This window comes from Poeciliopsis prolifica, unplaced genomic scaffold (assembly GCF_027474105.1).
Source record: "Poeciliopsis prolifica strain line A6 unplaced genomic scaffold, Auburn_PproV2 SCAFFOLD013, whole genome shotgun sequence".
Taxonomy (NCBI): domain Eukaryota; kingdom Metazoa; phylum Chordata; class Actinopteri; order Cyprinodontiformes; family Poeciliidae; genus Poeciliopsis; species Poeciliopsis prolifica.
In genome coordinates, this window is record NW_026562388.1 from 3,631,241 (window position 1) to 3,646,415 (window position 15,175).

At 41.0% G+C, this 15,175-nt stretch overlaps 1 protein-coding gene across 3 annotated transcripts in view; it reads left to right on the plus strand.

Annotated features, from left to right (window-relative positions):
• Positions 1 to 7,380, plus strand: part of LOC129365391 (nardilysin-like) — a 34,276-nt gene extending 26,896 nt beyond the window's left edge. For all 3 annotated transcript variants that reach the window (XM_055038571.1, XM_055038569.1, XM_055038570.1), the window contains exons 19-32: positions 325 to 444; positions 559 to 610; positions 888 to 1,038; positions 2,390 to 2,517; positions 2,658 to 2,820; positions 2,976 to 3,007; positions 3,176 to 3,314; positions 3,755 to 3,802; positions 3,871 to 3,923; positions 4,585 to 4,668; positions 4,887 to 4,977; positions 5,179 to 5,295; positions 6,510 to 6,599; positions 6,694 to 7,380. In XM_055038571.1, the coding sequence (XP_054894546.1) occupies positions 325 to 444; positions 559 to 610; positions 888 to 1,038; positions 2,390 to 2,517; positions 2,658 to 2,820; positions 2,976 to 3,007; positions 3,176 to 3,314; positions 3,755 to 3,802; positions 3,871 to 3,923; positions 4,585 to 4,668; positions 4,887 to 4,977; positions 5,179 to 5,295; positions 6,510 to 6,599; positions 6,694 to 6,927 (1,502 nt within the window). In that variant the 3' untranslated portion in view covers positions 6,928 to 7,380. The remainder of the gene's footprint in view (positions 1 to 324; positions 445 to 558; positions 611 to 887; positions 1,039 to 2,389; positions 2,518 to 2,657; positions 2,821 to 2,975; positions 3,008 to 3,175; positions 3,315 to 3,754; positions 3,803 to 3,870; positions 3,924 to 4,584; positions 4,669 to 4,886; positions 4,978 to 5,178; positions 5,296 to 6,509; positions 6,600 to 6,693) is intronic.
• The last annotated feature ends 7,795 nt before the right edge of the window (positions 7,381 to 15,175 follow it).

The following is a 15,175-nucleotide window of genomic DNA, read 5'->3' on the forward strand; positions in this document are numbered from 1 at the left end:
GTGATAATAAAAGCAGCTCAGGTGCTACGCAAGCCTAAAATTGACTGATAAAACACACACACAAAGGTTTTTCACATATTCGCTTAATTTGAGAGACTGCACTGACCGAGCCGAGGAGATGTCAACATGATTTATTTTATTATCCAAAACATGAAGATCTGTCAGCCTGCTTCTACTACTGGGTCAAAATTTCAACTACTGGAGAGAAACTTGTTTTTTCTCATTTTGCTCAACTCATGAACTGACTTGTTTCACCTTGCTCGTGATTTGAATTGGTTCTGAGTGGGAAGGTGGGTGAACTCTCTGTTGTGTGCCTTCATTTAGCCACCGACTTCAACTTGAAGCCCTCTGACTGCCCGGACACAGATTTCCCCGTGCGGATAGCCGCCAGTGATGAGGGCTGCCTCTGGTACAAGAAGGACAACAAATTCAAAATCCCCAAAGGTGTGTGCAAACCTGCACTGTTTCTTTTTGTGGCATCATGCCAGATGTTTCCATAGATACATTTAATATCGGCAGAGGCGCGCTGAGACTTGTTTATCCTCTCTCCTCCTGCAGCCTACATCAGATTCCACCTAATCTCCCCCATAATCCAACAGTCCGCAAAGAAGTAAGTTCAGGCTTAGAGATGAGTTTGGAACAGTGACATATGAATCCTGCTTTAACCTACTTTATTACCTGTCAGCCTCTAGTTACTCTTAATATTTACCTTAACCCCTCCACAGATTCAATTTTGTTTATCCTCCTGGCCTTTTCCTTGCTAAAGCTTTGTTCTTATCCTTGCTTTGTACTCATCTTTTTTTCTTTCTTGTTCAGGTTCTTTTCACCTTTTGATGTACATAGATTTTTTTAAATTTTCTCCCTTTCTCCATCCTGTCGACCTCCAGCGTAGTCTTGTTTGATCTGATGGTCAACATCCTGGGCCACAACTTGGCCGAGCCGGCCTACGAGGCTGAAGTGGCGCAGCTGGATCACAAGCTGGTGGCGGGCGAGCACGGCCTGATCATCAAAGTTAAGGGATTCAACCACAAGCTGCCTGTGAGTGAACTCATCCATCAGTACAAACTTCAATGTACTTTTAAGATGAAGGTTGGGAAAAAAAAGGAAAAGAAATATGATAAGTGCGGTGTGCCTTTTTGTTCAGCTCCCCTGAGGCGGCGTAGCAACATTTTTAACTCTGTTGGAGCATAACTACCAGCTTTGCACATTTAGAACCTGAAATGGCTTTTGATAAAGCACTAACGTTCACCGATTGGTCAAAAGGGATCAATAAACAGCAGTTTTTTAGTTTAGCTACAGATTTCCAGTTTCACCCAATTTGTGACTTTGACTGGGCTTTTCTAAAACCAGAACTCACATTCTTTTAAATCTTTTTTTTAAGCCTCTACCAGGCTCTGTCCTTCTTCCCAAAAGTTCCTGTCAACTCCCCTGTCCCTGCTGAAGAATAGCATCCCCACAGCATCATGCTGCCACCACCAAAATGTTTTCATTTTGATCTCATAGGAGTGAAACATTTTATTCCACAGAACTCTTCAAATGTTTTCCTTCTTGAAACCCTTCAGTAAATCACATCAACAGATACATCCACCTGAGCTGTGGATCCTTGCAGCTCCTCCAAAGTTATCATAGGCCTCTCTCCTGAATCTCTAATTAATGGACTCCCTTTAAGTTTGGGTCACCATTTACTAATAATCAAGTGACCCCCTGCAGGCTGACTGTTGCACTGGACTTTATTTAGAGGCAGCAGAGTAAAAGGGGCTGAATACTAACGCTTGTCACATGTTTCAGATAACAAGGTGTTATTTTTCAAATATGTGTTGCTTTGTGTTGGTGTTTTATTACTTAATCAGGGGTGGGTGATTTGGATGTAAAGTTTTATTTTGATATTTAGTAACAGCTGGTCTGACCTGCGTGATCACAATGAAAAGGTGACGATAAAAACTTTGACTTTTTTAGGCAACTGTTTGACTGACTGCATGACGCAGTAATAATGACCCCAGAAACACAAAATAGTGGTTTGCAATGTGCTTCTTTAGGACACCAGACATATAAAAACATGTGATTTGTATCAATAAAATGCACACAGTTACTGCATTTAGCAATGGTTTGAAATGTATTGGTGTTTATTGATCCTCTCATTGAACGAATAATGAAAAAATGGTAATCCCGACAATATAGACATTTTTCCAAAACATCAAATCGAATTTATCACAGCAATAAATCAAACCCTTATAATAAATATATCATGAAAAATGCCCACCCCTACTTAATTTCACTTACAAACCCAGTAAATACATTACAGTTTGCACAGTGTGCATCCCTGAGAACCCAGGTGGATTGTGGGAGAATCTCTCAGCCTCACTCTCTCTGACCACGTGTCTCTCTGCAGTTGCTATTTCACCTGATTGTCGACCACTTGGCTGATTTTTCTGCCTCCGATGATGTCTTCAGCATGTTCGCCGAGCAGCTGAAAAAAACCTACTTCAACATCCTCATTAAACCCGAGAAACTCTGCAAGTACGTTATATATCATTGCAAAGTCTGTGTTGCCTTCTAGTGGTGAAACGTGTGACAGCCCTGAATAGTAAAGCCCTCCACATCTGTCTCACCCTTTTATATTCTCTGACTTGACAGTGCTTCCTCTCTGCTCCTCCCAGGGATGTGCGTTTGCTGATCTTGGAGCACGCTCGCTGGTCCATGGTGGAGAAGTACCAGGCTCTGACAGCCGGTCTGACCTGCGAAGAGCTGCTGGAGTTCAGCCGGAGCTTCAAGGCCGAGCTGTTCGCCGAGGGGCTGGTGCAGGGGAACGTCAGCAGTACTGTGAGTCCACAGAGAAACCGCTTGACTCTGCTATTGACTGACTGAAATGAATCTGCTGATGTTCACTAAAGTTGAATTTAAATTGTATTGGACGTCTCCGCCTTTGTTTTGCTGAGTCCGTCTTATCATTGCTTCTTATTGCGTTTCCTCCACAGGAATCGGTGCAGTTCCTGAAGTACGTCACCGAGTAAGTTCAGCTTCTGCTCTTCTTAATTGGCCTCCTAAGCAAAACACCAATAGCGTGAAATCAGATAGATTTGATCGCAGCCTCTCTGTGCCTCACCTCTTTATCTATTTCACTTGCTTTGCATTTTCCTGGCTGACCGCCTTTTACCCGTTGTTATTCTCCTGGCAGCAAGCTGCAGTTCTCCAAGCTGCCAGCAGAGGTGCCGGTGACGTTCAGAGTGGTGGAGCTTCCTCAAAACCATCACATCTGCAAAGTCAAGTCCTTAAACAAAGGGGATGCCAACTCTGAGGTCACCGTTTACTACCAGGTAACGAGTCAAATCACAGAGTAAAAATGATTGAATTCATACAATTAAGGCTTTAAAATGTCTTTTAAAAATGCCTTAAATACAATGTAGATTTTTCTAATGGGACTCTTGTATCAAGAAAACGTTTGAGATGTGTGCAGACTTCATCACTCGCTGCACTCTGTGTTTCAAGACGGTTAAAGTTGTCAGTGACAAGCTGCTAATAGCCGCTATTTAGCTAGCGTTTTTGCTCCTATCATCCAAAAAAGGCAAGAAAAGCTTGCCAACAAAAAGTCCATAGAGGTTTTGAGTCCCTCCCTGGAAGAAATGCCTTTCTTCTGTGCATTTATGTCATGATATAGGACTTCCTCCAGGAAACCTGGATCAGCAACTTCTCTAAAACATCTAGCATTTGATTCTTTCTTTTCATTCATTATCTTTTTATTGCACTTTTCATCCAGTCTGGGCCCAAGGCTTTAAGGGAGCACACTCTGATGGAGCTGCTGGTGGTACGTGTTTAATCTCATCAGCCCTGGTGCTCGCCCCCTCTGGTACTGACTGAGTTGTTGTTTTTCAGATGCACATGGAGGAGCCCTGTTTTGATTTCCTCAGGACAAAAGAGACTCTGGGGTGAGTTTCAGCTGTAGCCGAAAAACACTTGCATTATCATCATTATTATTATTATTATGTTTAACATTACTCATTTGTGACTTTGACAACTTGTCACTGCTGGACATCTGTCAAGTCGGTGGTTTTTCAAATGGTTATATATGTGAGGAAAAAAAAATCTAATGCAAAATGGTAAAGAATTGCACTTAAAGATGTCATTACGTTTAGGTCATAATCATCCAAGTTTCCTGAAATAAAACTAAAAATACATGCGTGTGATGAAAAGGTTTCATAAACGAGTCTCACGGTTTTTTAACAATTTTTTATTCAGTTGCTGAATTTAATAATCTTTTCAAGGACATTCTTCTTTATTGGGATGAACCTTTGCATGAAGAAATGAAGCCTGGCTTTGGGGAGCTGTTAGGAACCAGCAAATCTGTCTGCATCTGCACATCTCATTTCTTTTGTGTTTTCCTCTTGGATACAAAAGAAGCCAATAATGTGTTTATACCTGCACTAAGTGCTGCTTAACGCCAGAATGATGTTTTTCATAAATTTAAAGACTTTTCATGCCTGGATTTGTGCGAGACTTTGAAGCAATCGAATTTCACTCTCCCCCTCACCCCCCAAACCGTTTCTCTCTGCAAATCCTCCCCGCTGTCTTTTGTTTCTCCCTCTGCAGTTACCACGTCTCCCCTACCTGCAGAAACACCTCTGGTGTTCTGGGTTTCTCTATCACCGTGGAAACACAGGCGACTAAATTCAAGTGAGTCCACAGCACAATTTTTACCCTTTAAAGATCCGATCTATCTTAACCACTTTCCCCCGGATCCGGGATATGATATATCTGACTGTTCACCCATTCCCCAGCTACAATTTATCTGCGTGGCGCTGGAAATGGAGGGAGTGGAGCTGATAAATGACTAACGGGATCAAATTCAACCCACAGCCTCTAATATCTCCCCGCTCTCATCTCTCCCCCAGCTCCGAGTTGGTGGAGTTAAAGATTGAGGAGTTCTTGGCTTCGTACGGGAAGGAGCTCGGTGATTTGACTGAGGAGGCCTTCAGCACCCAGGTCTGTGTTTGTGTGTGTGTGTGTGTGTGTGTGTGTGTGTGCACATATTATTGGAGCTTCTGCTGCTCATAAAGAAGCAACATGAAGTTAAAAGTTACCAAAAGTTTGACTGGAGTAACTTTTCTGGCACGGTGGCTGCACGTCTTCTTCATCTGGATGTTATATGTGCCAGCGTGCGGTGTGTGTGTGTTCTCCGTGCAGGTGACCGCTTTAGTGCAGCTGAAAGAGTGTGAGGACACACACCTCGGGGAGGAGGTGAACAGGAACTGGGAAGAGGTGTTGACGCAGCATTACGTGTTTGACCGGCTGAACAAGGAGGTGAGGAGGAAGCTAATCCTTTAACATGCTGTTATTTTCTCTGAGGTCTTCATCTGCTCTGTCATCGACAATTATCATGTCTGTTGATAAAATGTCTCCAGTCTGCACCCACCGATTCTGCTCCGTTCAGGATTTCTGAACCTTTGGTGCCACCTAGTGAACCAGTTTCCATCTCTCCCAGTTCATAGGCAGGTTATTATTAAGCTCACATCAACAGTCTTTGTGCGCCGTTTCCGAGCCATGACAAGACATGTAGTGTCCGTGTTCTGGTTTTAGCGGGGAATCGTCTTTTCTTCTGTCATTTAGCATGATTTTCTCTTGAAAATTTAAAAGTAATAAAAAAGATAGACACATACTTCTCATCCTTTGCAAAAGTATTGCACATTTCCTGATTTTATGTTTTAGTGTTCATTGTTTGGATTATCTTTGATACAACAGCACAAAGTGTTGCTTAACTATGAAATAAAATGATTTTTCTTTCATTTTTATGAAAAATATTGCAGGCATTTAGCCCCCTTCACTCTGATACTCCTAAATAAAATCCAGTTCAGCCAAATGCTTTCCATCGGTTTATGTAAGGTATTTATCATATTGATATAATTTGTCGTGATAAATGTATTGTCATAAGAATGTTGATTTATCCTTGACATTTAAAACAATCTGTATTTTGTTGGGATTATTTTTTTTACAATTTTCTCCACAGTTTATCAATGAGAACATCAATAAATGTGAAAATATGATTAAATACAGTGAACGTGTGCAGTTTAGTGATACAAATCACACTTTGTGACTGGTGTCCTGAAGAGGCATGTTACAAATTTTTTGTTTTTTAAGAGCCGTGTTTGTGTTTGTGTAGCTGTGATTGCTGGGCCACAGCGATGCCAGCCACCTACAGAAAGGAGGAACAAATACTTCTTATTGTCATGTTTAACTTTCTCACAGTAGCAGTACAAAATATCATAAAAAACTTTAAGTCCATATCTACTGTAGTTTTTCTGTGTGTGTGCCGTGTGTGTATCCTGTTGTGAAGAAGTTTAAAGCGTCTGGTAAAACTGTAATTTGACCAAAACATGGCTGCCACCTAAACTGACTACACATGGGTATGAATACGTTAGGAAGACGCTGTATGTCTGTAAGTCGCATATTAAATACCCATATAATTTGGTTTGGAATTCAATGTAACCAGTTGAGAGTAATTTCTGGTCTTTTTTCAGATCGCTGCTCTGAAGCTGATGACCAGAGACGAGCTCCTCTCCTGGTTCCTAAAACATCGGGACGAAACCAGCCGCAAACTCAGCGTCCACGTAAGCGACGTCGTCACGTCCGGCTTCGACGCGGAGGCGAGACAGTTTTATTGCGCGGCTCACACGTCTGCACCTCTTTTCCTTCTTTGTAAAGGTGGTGGGATTCGGTGCTGAGGAGAACGACGGGGACGGTGAGGGTAAGAAGAAACAGAAGAGAAAAGCAGAAGCGGATAAGGAGGAGGAAGTGAGCGAGTCTGCGTACGGTGAGGTGTCAAAGCTCACCTTGCTGCCCGCCTCCTCGAAGATAGAGGGCGCCATCTCCATAATGGACATACCAGATTTTATCAAAGGCCTGCCGCTCTTCCCTTACCACAAGATTCTCGAATGAGCGTGAGCTGAAGCTGAGAGACCGACGGCTGAACTCCGCCTCTCGCTGAGCCGCGCTCATGGACTCTGTCCTGTTAGAGACGCAGCCGCTAAATGTCAACATCAGTTGCTCTCGAGTTGCAGGTTTTAAACACAGTGTTCTTAAGAAAGAAGACTGGGAGTGATGGCTGGGTTTTCTTTTAACTGATTGTGTTGCATGCTGACGTAGCAGAATGGAGAAACATAAAAACAATGTCTGGAAAAAAAAAAAGAATTAAATTCTTTTCAGCTTCTGTTCTCCTCTCAGATTCTCAGTTTAATGCATCTTTAACTTAAATGTAAAAACTGATCAACTGATCAACGATCATTTCAAGTACCTTGAAATGTAGATGTTTTAATTTGAGGAGCCGTGTCCTCCTGTCATGATGTGGCATTGTCATAATGGAGGAAAAAAGCGAATAAACGATTGAAGGAACGCCATGATTTAAAGTAAATTGATTAAACAATTCTGCTAAAACCGGAAGAATCTTGAGATTTTGAGAGGTTGCAAAATTTCTCAAATTTTGTAACTCAAATGGTTTTGCAACAATTTATTTTTAAATGTTCATTTTAAAATAAATTAACATTTAATTTAATTTTACAATGTTTAAAGAATCAAAATGTTTTTTTAATCTAAATATGTATATATATATTTAGATTTTTAAAAATAATTATTATAATTATACAATATATATATAATATATATATATTTGTATATATATATATATATATATATATATATATATTTACGTACTTGAAATATTGCACCAATGTTAGAAAATCTGGTCCAGTGTTTGTCCAAATATTGAACGATGCCTGGTCCACATTAAATTCACCCTTTAAGTGACATTTATCTTAACTAATGTGTGTTAAGATTCAGAAATTAGGGGTTTAAAAAAAATCTGATTTTTAAAGAACCAGGAAAATGTATAAAGTAAGCTCAGAGCCAAACTTCTTAATTAAGAGGGAATTTGCAGGGTTTTTGGTAATGTCCCTTAATCTTAATAGACCGGGGGAATCTTTTTTTTTTTTTTTTTTCCCCAAGAAAATTGAAGGCATAAAAGAGGATTTGCTGAGCTGGCAGAAAATGACTTTCACAGAATGAAGAAAAAGCCTGCTAATGAGCTTAAACACAGCTTAAACTAGACGTGATCTATGCCAAAACTGGGGTGCTGTTACCACCAGCTGTGCAAGGTGGCCAACCTTAAGCTTCTGTGCCCAGCTTTATTTATATATATATATATATATATATATATATATATATATATATATACACACACACACACTCTATATGTTCCAACACTGGAAAAAGACAGTGGCACTTTGCTCTACAGGATGTAATTAAAATCTGATCAAGAGCCCAGCAGAGCGTGTGAACACAACTGACTAATATGCCCACGGGAAAATCTCCCGTGGTAATAACGATGCAAAATAGGCCGGAAATAAAAGGTGCTGGAAAAAAAAAAAAAAAAACGCAGCCAGATGTACCTGTGGGATTGACGCTGCGGCTCGTCTTCCCACTGACTCGGCGTGGAAATCTTTTGACGGGTTCTGGGCATATGCTCGCAACATGCTGTACAGCAAAGCCCCCAATGAGCTTTCTTGCTGATGACAAACAGATCTAATTAGCTCTCAGGTTATTGTGATCTGAGCTGCGCCTCCCTGATGGATCGGCCACGGTCATATCCTCTGGAGACTACAGGATATTAAGCATGGGATACTTGTCCTACATTGCACCGCGCAGACCTGAGATACTGCGGCTTTGATGGTGGAGCGAATTATGAAACGGCAGCTTTTGTAGCTCAAGAAAAGCAGCTCTCTCTGGTTCTTGACTCTCACCATTGCCGCTTTGTCCTCAAGGACCGAAACGTAGAAACCGCCGTCGATTTTAACAAAGAAAATTCTGCTGTTTCTGGTCCTGTAGATAAAGTACTCGACTTTATCGGTTTATATAAAAATCCCATCAGAAGAAAAATATTACAACAAATATTTAAAATTTCCATCTGTGATCAATGATGAGGCTTCTTAGGAATGTCTGATTTAGATACAGGGTTGCAAACCATGTTTTATCTGCAGTGCTTGATCTGAACTGTGGCTTATAAGGTTTTCCTTAATAGTCCCAGAATAATAACATCTATTAGCTTATTAGTCTTTTATGGATGATATTTGGATGTGGACATTAAGTAGAAATGTTAATTGATATTCAAGTAATGTAAACAAACTAAATTAAAACCCTTTTTTTATTTGTTTTTATTTTTATTTAACTTAAAAAAATTAAATTCCTGGAAAGAAAACCCTATAATACCAAAGGCAGGTTACATCAGGACAAACCCCTTTCAAAATCCGGAGTAATAGCGTACATTTTGAAGGTTTCAACCTTAAAATTCAGTCTGACGGTATCAGAGTGAACCCCATTGTGAGTTTGATGGAGTCTGAGAAAGACTGCAGCTTGATCGTCTGGGAAGGGATTAAACGAGCTCTCGAAATGACTTGAAATCACCCTTTCGTCGTTTGGAGAGTAAGTTTATGTGCGGAGAGCTTTCACAACATCGTCAAGTTCACCTGAAATGACCGCAAGATGCTAATAGGAATGTCCAAACGCCCTGAAATGCCTCCATAACACAGCGGCAGGTGCTCCCCACTGTTTATAAGAGGGTGTTGGAATGTAAAGTTAGAAAGAGACTTCACAAGTTTAACTTTTAAGGGCGAAAACGAGTCCAGTTAAAGGACTAGCTGTGGCGGAACAGGACGTGTCGGTCTGGCCTGATCGCCCTCATGTTTTCTACAAAGTATCGGAGGGTGCTTAAGGAAACGGTAGACCATCTGGAAAGAAAAAGAAAGATACGTGTATGAGAGCGGCCCCCAAATCTACCAGTAAACCCAGCAAGGACTGGCTGAGAATTAAGAAATGGAAAGTCCCAGATCTGGATCTCATTGACATGATGTGAGAGCAAAACAAGCAAAAACCCTTTGAAGCGTGTTGTCGATAACTTTTGGTTTAATGAGCTAAATGTATTCAAAAACCTTCTTTTTCAAGAGATAAATCACCTTAAATGTTCATTTAAACATTTCGTTTAAAAGAGCAGAATAAATAACGGGGGGGCCTGGTGAGAAATCAACTGTAAATCTTCAAAAGGAAACAACCGCATTTTCACATGTCTGTACGTCGGCGAGTTATTTTTGTTTTTGTTGTCTTGGTTCGGTTTATTAGCGAAGCTGAAATATGCAGCTGCTCCTGCTGCTGCGCCTCACTCGTGCGCCTACGCAGTCAGCAGCGAGGCAGAGACGGAGCCCACCGGATGAGAACAGTCATGATCGTGGTCTTTGAGGCATGCAGCCGTGTCACTAGTTGTTGAGCGCCTAAAAATGAACTCGGGCGGAGCTGTCCGCAGTAGCTGGTCCTGCTCAAAGAGCCCTGGTGACTTTGTCCCACAGTGTTGTTTTCAAGCTGTGTTTCCCGTCAGAAGCTATCCGGTCTCCTCGTATGCTAGAAGGAAGCCTATCGCAAACGCATGCGGACAAGCTTGCCCGTGAATCAGCGAAGATTAGATTTGTTCACCGGACACACACACACACACACACACACACACACACACACACACACACACACACACACACACTTGCACACATGTTTTCGTGGCTGTCTTTGTGAGGACTTTCCATTGACTTCCATTCATTTCTACAAGCCCAAACCTTACCCTTATCCTCACCCTATCCATTGCATACCTAACCCTAACCAAAACTCAATTCACACCTTAGTCCTGAATCTGACCTCTGACCCAAAAACAACGTTTCCCCTTTTGGGGACCAGGCTTCGGTCCCCTCAAGGAGCAGTGGGTTTCCACAACGTGGCATGTCAGGAAAATGGTCCCCACAAGGAATTACAAAACAAACTCACATGCATACTTGCTCTTTTTTTCGCCCCTTGTAAACTTCCTACTGCTACACTGTCATTCCTGTTGTCTTTCTAATTTCATCTGAGGAACCCTGCCAAGGCTGTAATGAACTGGAGTCATGAGAGGCCGCCGTGGAAGGCTGTGATGTGCAGCAGGGAAGAAGAAAAGGAACAGGGAGGGAAGGCGCAGACGGTGTTAAAGAGAAAGAGGGCAAGCCAGGTTAACGCGACTCGTTTCTGCGACTTGTGTTTGTGTCTCTCCGTGAGCCGTGCGTAATGTTGTCCAGGTTTCTAAATTAATCAGTGCGGCGGGGCGGATCATCTAAGCTGGTGTAATGTGTCGACTGCTTTATTCAATTTGAGCAGTAATCTTAGCACTCCCCACTGGCGCTGCCTTCATCAGCCCCCCGCTATAAAACTAGCTTCGCTTAGCCACGGCCAGACAGAGGATGAGTCATTAACAGGATGTGGGTAATACTTAAATAAGGGAAGCCATGCAGACTAATCTCCTCATTATATTATATTATTATGGTCAAGAAGGACTTTGTTTGCATGAGCAGTTTGAGCTCTATTTGGAGTTAAGTAGATGGGGACAGTGCTACTATCTTTTATTGTAAGGGCCGTTAACCAGGATTACAAGTATTACTGCTAATGTGATTTTTTTTTTTTTTGCCCCTTTTTAAATTCTAACCTACGACTGAAGCACTCCATTAGGCCTCTTTCACACTACCCTGCATAGATCATCATAGCAGATTTGGAAAACCTTATTTTCAATCAATTAACATCCAAATGCGTCCCTGCTACTCGGGTCATTGGTAACTCCCTGCTATTTCTTGCTATTTTCTTGACCATCCGACGACAATGTCACTATGGGCTTCACATTGAACGGGGGCGTTTCACATCGTTCTGCCATTTTTTTCCGTAAATGCAATGTGAGGTTTCTGCACGTCCACCGTCGGATTCAGCCTTCCTTGTAAAGGAGAGCTGTCACTTGATAATTTATTTTGGAAAAGACAAGACATTACTCTGACTTGATTTGGCAAAGCAGAAGCCCATCCGCACTGATCTTAATTACTGAGAGTCTGAGTCTGCATGTTGTTGACCAATCCTATTCCTGCTCCTGCCAGCTATTCTGTGAAAGAGTTGGGCTCATTACAGGGTTCCTCTTTAGCATCGAGACGAGAACAAAATTCCTTGGAAATGTGTGGCGCGAGTGGCTGTAAGACAACGATCAAACTATTCTCAGAAAACTAAACTGCGTACAGTTTGTTATGCACTATGGAGTATTGAGGATTTATTTTACAACATTCAAGTAGCTAATAGAATTGAACATTACAGTAAGAGTTCAGTGCTTTCTGACAAGGTCACACCATGAATATTTTTAGCTGCTTATACGCAGGAGAGAATGTTTTGTTGTTCAGCAGAAGCAGTGGAATTTCCATTTTTCCAAATTAATGTTACTGTGGAAAAGTGTTTTCTTTGAACAACAAAAGAGCACATGAATAAATTCACAGCCTTTTTTTTTTTATGCAGGTGATCAAACCAGGGTTCAGTTTTTTTGACTCGTGATGTGATAATTCCAAAATCATATTTCTTAACCCAATAGGGACACTGCTTCTGTCTCTCCCTCCTCCTAAAGATAATGCCTAAGATTCTCTTTCACAGCTTCACAGATAATTTCTGCATTTTAACAGCAACCCACAGGACTCACAACTTCCCTCCATCACACAGCAGCCATGTGCACAATTTGGAGGTGTGGGCGCTTCTCAATTTGGGTTGGGTTCTTGTGTAATTTGCCCTTTTCTCATCAGGAGGCTTTACACAAATACATTTCTTCAAAGTGGCACAGAAAGAGAAGTTGGGTAACACTTTGACGGGTTGTGAATAAGATCGTCATAACACCTGCCATGAACATGAGTGAGTCTTCACGAATATTTATGATTGTCACAAAGTGTCATTTGGTAAATCATGGCACCTTTGATATAAAATTGACATTATTCAAAATGTCTTTGTTATGACAACTTGACATGAACCAAGAAATCATAATCTGACATAAATTTGTTATCAAAGTATTACTGATTATACTTAAAAAATTATGTAGCTTTCTGTTATTAAAGCTGAAGTTTAATCAGAAATACTTTTCTAACGAATTTATGTCAGATCATAATTTCTTGGTTAATGTCAATTTCTTGACATTAACCAAGAAATTATGATCTTAACATAAAATTGTATTTAATGCCAATTTGTAAGGCCTTGCAGTTTATTGTCGCAGCTCCCTAAACATTTTTGAATGCTATATTTGTTTAACTTTCCGGTAATGTAATGAGGACGACTGCATGACGTTTATTCACAGCAACATCCTCTGATTGCAAATGTCATACGTTAGACCGTTTACCATATTGGCTTAATCGATGGGGAGATAATGGAGGAATGGCCCACGCCAGAGCATAAAATGGCTTTCTCGTCAATTATCTAATTAAAATTGAGCTCTGGATAAACAGCGTGCTGCATACTGAACAGCAATAACACCTCACCGTTTCATCCAGTTCCAAAACAAAGCTGTGAGAATTGACTCGAGGCCTGTTCCTGCTCCATTAATTGCAAAATGTTCAAATCTTTCCACCGGGACCGAACGGCAAAAATAGTTTTGAAACTCTTTTCAGGACTCCTTGCATCTTGTTGTTTTATGCAGACCTGGTTCTTTTTCTGCCCTTTGCATTGAAAGTAAAACATAGGTTGCCACTTCCTCTTGGACTTTCCACCGAGTGAGATATCCAGGGTATATATCTCTTAAAGCCAGACATCCCTCGACTCGGCAGCACTTTGCTAAATGATTGTGAGGCCTTCCCCGGCCAGAAGGGATTTGGAAACCCTTTTAATAAAAATATCACATTTGCATGACATTGAATTGACAAATTGTGTCAGGCTACATCAGCTCTGGAGCAGACCGGCCTTTAGAAATACCAGGGGATTTTCTGAGTGGACTGCAGTGTGAATAGGCCAACAACCTATGTGTTATTAAAATAAATAGAAAAAGCTGCACAGGATTGAGCGACTTGAGCATTTAGCAACCAAGTGTGTGGGAAAAAGTGATGCTTTTTCTTTCTTTTTTTTTTGACTGGCTCTGGTGTGCTGTGTGGTTTCACTTACTTCAACCTTGGAGCGAATACAACTCCTTTATTATGATGATGCTGCTCGATCTGAAATACAAACCGCAGCAGAAAGTAATTGGATAATGGGGGCAAACAATGGCACCTAAAGATCGAGAGATTTAAAGAAAGCAGCTCTACTAAAGTGAGCTGCAGCTCTTAACATCACTGACAAACACTTACTTCCTTTAAATCTAGACTAAAAACCCACCTGAATAGAGTTGTATTTGAAACATTACAAACATTCAGAGGGTGAATTATTTTGGATCAGACTTCAGAGATGACAGTAAAATAAGTTAATGAACCCAAAAACAGCTTCTTCAGTGATTTCCAGAAGAGCCTAAAGACTAAGTAGTATACATTACCATAAGAGGATATCAATAAAGTATTTTTCAAGATCAAATGTTTGTTTTGTGCCATCCATCAAGCATCACTGTGGAGAAATTGAACCCACTCCCTTCTGGATCATTATTTTTACTTCAGCGACACTCGAGAGTTTTCTTCCATGAACAACAATTTGAGGTCCCACCTCACCATCACAGCTGGGATCAAATCCAGATTCAGACTTTTGCAAAAGATCCTCGTTTCCGAGCCACTCAAATGGACTCGCTGGATCGGATTCATGTTTTCATTAATTTAGTGACGCCATCCGGGGCCTGAAACAGCAATGCATCCCCAGACCATCACACCACCCGCCATCATGTTTGACTTTGGGTAAGATATGTTTTCCAAAATACTCACCAGAGATTTTCCTCACAAAAAATACTGTACTTCCTGAACAAGATCCACGTTTTCTCTATTCAATGGAGTCCAAATGCTTAAGAAAGGACTGCAGAACCCCTTTCATATGGAGAGATGTCAGGGACTTTTTGTTTGTTTGTATGTTTGTTTTTTTACCTTCCCCTATGTTTATTTATATTGGAGTGTGATGGTTTTCAAGATTAGCCTCCCTCACCTTGACATGAAGGTTATACAGGTCTGGACGGTCCTGCAGGGTGTGGCAAGGGAAATCAACTACAGTAAGCAAATAAATATTGTTCAAGTTTAGCATGAAACGTTGGGGTAAATATAGTTTTACACTGGGTCGGACTGGTTTGATAATATAATACTCCAACAATGAACTCAATTTCTGCAACTCTATGTAGTTCAAAGTGCTTCACGTCATCAGCAATCAATGAAGAAAGCAA